Consider the following 3,835-nt stretch of genomic DNA (forward strand, 5'->3'; position numbering starts at 1 on the left):
CTCCGTGGCACATAATGGACGAAGTGCGGGCGAAGCTCAAGAATCCGTTCCGAGCCGGCTGCTGGAATTGCGGAGCCGTGGATCACGGGTTCCGTGACTGCGCAGCAACAGAACGCAGACTGTTCTGCTACCGATGTGGGAAGCCAGACACCGTGTCTCCCAAATGTCCGGATTGTGCGGAAAACGGTCGGCTGGGCGATCCGAGGGCGGAGAGGATGCGTCCAGACAGGAGTCCCGCAGAGAAGAAGAGTTGGTAGTTTTAGATAAATGTTTACCTTCTAGGAATAGTAATAAGTTTGCATTACGATACTTACCTTATGCGGAGAGGATGCGGCGGTACCTAGAGACCAGGAACAGGATCTTCTCAGAGCACCAGTTAGGTGGGATGCGTATGGTGTCTCGCAAGGTGCAGAAGGCCAGGGATCGATTTCGCAAGAAAACCTATCCCGAGTCCTGGACGCTTTCCAAAGCCGATGAACAAGAGCTGGAGGAGATCAAGCAGCAGTTCTTGACTTTCGAGAGGGATGGCTTAGGTACCACCAGTCTGGAGAAGCACACTATTGAGCTGATGGACGGAGCCAAAGTGTTCGACCCTATCCGATGTCTCCCACGAATCAGAAGGTGGTCGAGGACGAGGTCGACAAGATGCTAGCGCTCGGAGTCATCGAGGAGAGCAAAAGCCCCAGGAGCAACCGCACCACCGTAGTATCAAGAGTAGTATCTGGAAAACACCGGTTCTGCTTAGCCGCACGTAAGCTTAATGATGTGACCATCAAAGATGCTTACCCGTTGCCCAGCATAGACGGCATCCTGTCCAGAATCGACCAAACGTACTACATTTCCAGCGTGGATTTAAAGTTCGCTTTTTGGAAGATTGAGTTGGACACGAACAGCAAGGAATACACAGCCTTTACGGTTCCTGGTCGGCCTCTTTACCAGTTCCGTGTGATGCCTTTCGGACTCTGTAACGCATCACAGAGGCTGGTGAGACTCATGGACCAAGTATTTCCAGCTGAAATCCGCTCGAATGTGTTCGTCTACTTGGATGACCTGCTAATACTAGCGCCTGACATGAGAACGCACTTGAAGTATCTTCGCCGAGTCGCTGAATGCCTGAAAGAAGCAGGGTTGACCATTGGTCTGAGCAAGTCGAAGTTTTGCTTCAAGTCTTTGACCTACCTCGGCTTCATAGTGGGTGGAGGACGTATGCGGATGGATCCAGGGCGTGTAGCAGCTATTAGGTGGATGCCTGAGCCAAGGACCATGAAGGAAGTGAGAGCCTTTCTTGGAACCGCTGGTTGGTACCGTCGGCTTATAAAGAACTTCGCGACGTTGGCAGCTCCGCTCACGGAATCCTTGAAGAAGACGGGAAATAAGAAGTTTTCCTTGAGTCCAGAAGCACAGCTGGCAGTAGAGTCCTTGAAAATGGCCCTGACTACTGCGCAAGTTTTGCTACATGCGGACTTGAAGCGGCACTTTTTCATCCAGTACGATGCATCCCAGATCGGAGTCGGTGCAGTGTTGTTCCAGCGGGATGAAGACGGCCAGGAGCAACCCATAGCGTTCTTCTCGGCCAAGATGAATTGTCACCAAGTGCACTACACCGTCACCGAAAAAGAATGCTGCTGGCCATTCGAAAGTTCCGGCCGTATGTGTTGTTACAAGAAGTGGAAAAAAACTTAGCCAACCTACCTGACTTGAGGATAGTGGACGGTCTCATCTTCAAGAGAGTCTCTTCGGCAAATCTGGATGACGAGGTGGAAGGCTTCGAATGGAAGTTGTGGATTCCCCAGAGTCTGACCCACAGCATAATTAAGCGTGCACATTCGGATCCAACGGCAGCTCATGGCGGAATGGGAAAAACTCTGGAAAACCTACGGCGGCAGTTTTACTGGCCTGGCATGGCACTGCAAGTCCGGGAGTCCATAAGCAGGTGTGAAGTGTGCAAGGAGACGAAATCCCCGAATTTCCGGATGCAAGTTGGTATCGGTGAGAGAGTCCAGACTGAGCAGACATTTCAGAAGCTGTACATCGATTTCCTGGGGAAGTATCCGAGGTCGAAGAAGGGACAGGTCTACATCTTCATTGTGGTGGATCACTTCTTCAAATATACATTTCTGAAAGCCATGCAAGAGGCATCGGCCTCAAATGTAGTGGAGTTCCTCATTCACGAGGTTTTCTACAAGTTTGGGGTTCCAGAAATTGTGCATTCGGACAACGGCCGCCAGTTTACGTCCAAGATCTTCGAGGAGGCGATGGAAAGCTTTGGCATTACGCACATCAAGACGCCAGTCCACTCTCCGCAAAGCAACGCAGCGGAAAAGGTAAACCAAAGCGCGTTGGCGGCGATCCGAAGCCATTTAGAAGAAGACCATCGAGAATGGGACGCGTATCTTCCGGAGATTGAGGTGGCCATCCGCAACGCGGTCCATTAAGCAACTGGAGAAGCTCCGTTCTTCACCGTATTCGGACGACACATGTTCCTGAACGGAGCCAGCTACAAGTTGGCAAGGAAGTTGAAGTCGCTGTGTGATCACGAAATGTTTGGGATGAGAACAGCTGATAAACTCCAAGTGATCCATGACAAGGTGCAGAAGAACCTCGAAAATGCATATGATCGGAGTCGGCTGCGGTACGATAAAAGGGCTCGTACTTTCCTTGCGAAGCCTGGTCAGGAAGTGTATCGCCGCAACTTTGCCCCCAGCGATTTCAAAAAGGCCTTCAATGCAAAGTTTGCTCGGAAGTTCCTGAAAGCTCGGGTGTTCAAGACAGTCGGCAAAAATGCGTACGAGCTTGAAGATCTTCAAGGACGACCGATCGGAGTGTACCATGCCAAGGTTGTGATCTGGAAAGAGGAATAACAAAGTACACGAGCTCAGAATCGGCATGTGTCTACTTCCCGTAAAGCGTGGGCCCCGCGTTGGACACCGTTGGAACTGCATCTTGGTATCGAGGCCGGCTGAATCCGAATAGTCCAAATCCAAATGCTCCCAAGTATTCCTGCGCTTGTCTAAAACTCTGTGTTAGCGTCTCTCGGAATCCAGGGTGGTGTTGCATTTTCAGTTGAAGCCGTCTGGAAATTACTAAAACGAACCGATACGTCAGCAGGTCCCGCTATCGATAAGATTCGGTGGTGACACCGACTATTGATAGCGGGAGAGGATCTAGCTATTTAAATTTAGCCCGGTTCGCTCGTTAACTGGGTTAAATAGCCTTGAATACGTTCGCTCACCCATCTTGAGAGAGCGGGAGGGAAAATGGCGAACGACTTTGGTGTAGGTCAGGGTTTTGCTTTAGTTGCTGCAAAAAGTCGTAGGAGAACAGTCTGAAAAAAATAAGTTCATAAATTCATAATAAGTGTTTAGATAATTTGAAGTGAGTGGTTATTTATTTGTCATAAAACTTAGAAATGACAGTGATTTTTTTAAATATTAAAGCCACCGGGGACCCTATCTAAAGGGCCCTGGAAATTTAGAAGATTCGGGAATACTCACCTGGCGGACCTAACCTGGTCGTGAGGACCACGTCGTCCACCAGCAGCAGCAGTGATCCAGGTTCAACAATCCTGGTTCAGCAGCAGCATTAACCGCAGCAGCAGCATTAGCCTCAGCAGCAACAGCGATCAGCTTCAGCAGCATTAGCAGCATTAGCCACAGCAGCAGCAGCGATCAGAAGCATCAGCCGCAGCAGCAGCAGCGATCAGCAGCAGCAGCAGCCTCCAGCGTCAGCAGCTCCAGCAACTGCCTCCGAGACGGCCACATACGGAGATTCCCTCAGTGAGTCCGTTCCGGGAACGAATGCCCGCGCTGACCATGTGGTCATCTCTAAGTGCCTC

At 50.6% G+C, this 3,835-nt stretch overlaps 1 protein-coding gene across 1 annotated transcript; it reads left to right on the forward strand.

Moving 5' to 3' along the window:
• Nucleotides 1-2,477: 2,477 nt before the first annotated feature.
• On the forward strand, nt 2,478-2,861 carry LOC128253437 (uncharacterized). Its single transcript, XM_052981825.1, has one exon. The coding sequence runs from the start codon at nt 2,478-2,480 to the stop codon at nt 2,859-2,861; it is 384 nt and encodes a 127-aa protein (XP_052837785.1).
• The last annotated feature ends 974 nt before the right edge of the window (nt 2,862-3,835 follow it).

The sequence above is a fragment of the Drosophila gunungcola genome (assembly GCF_025200985.1).
Source record: "Drosophila gunungcola strain Sukarami chromosome 2L unlocalized genomic scaffold, Dgunungcola_SK_2 000008F, whole genome shotgun sequence".
NCBI classification, from domain to species: Eukaryota; Metazoa; Arthropoda; class Insecta; order Diptera; family Drosophilidae; genus Drosophila; species Drosophila gunungcola.

What these genes read in the sequence shown, in the direction of transcription:
- LOC128253437 (XM_052981825.1), top strand. Translation starts at nt 2,478, where the DNA reads ATGTTCCTGAACGGAGCCAGCTACAAGTTGGCAAGGAAGTTGAAGTCG.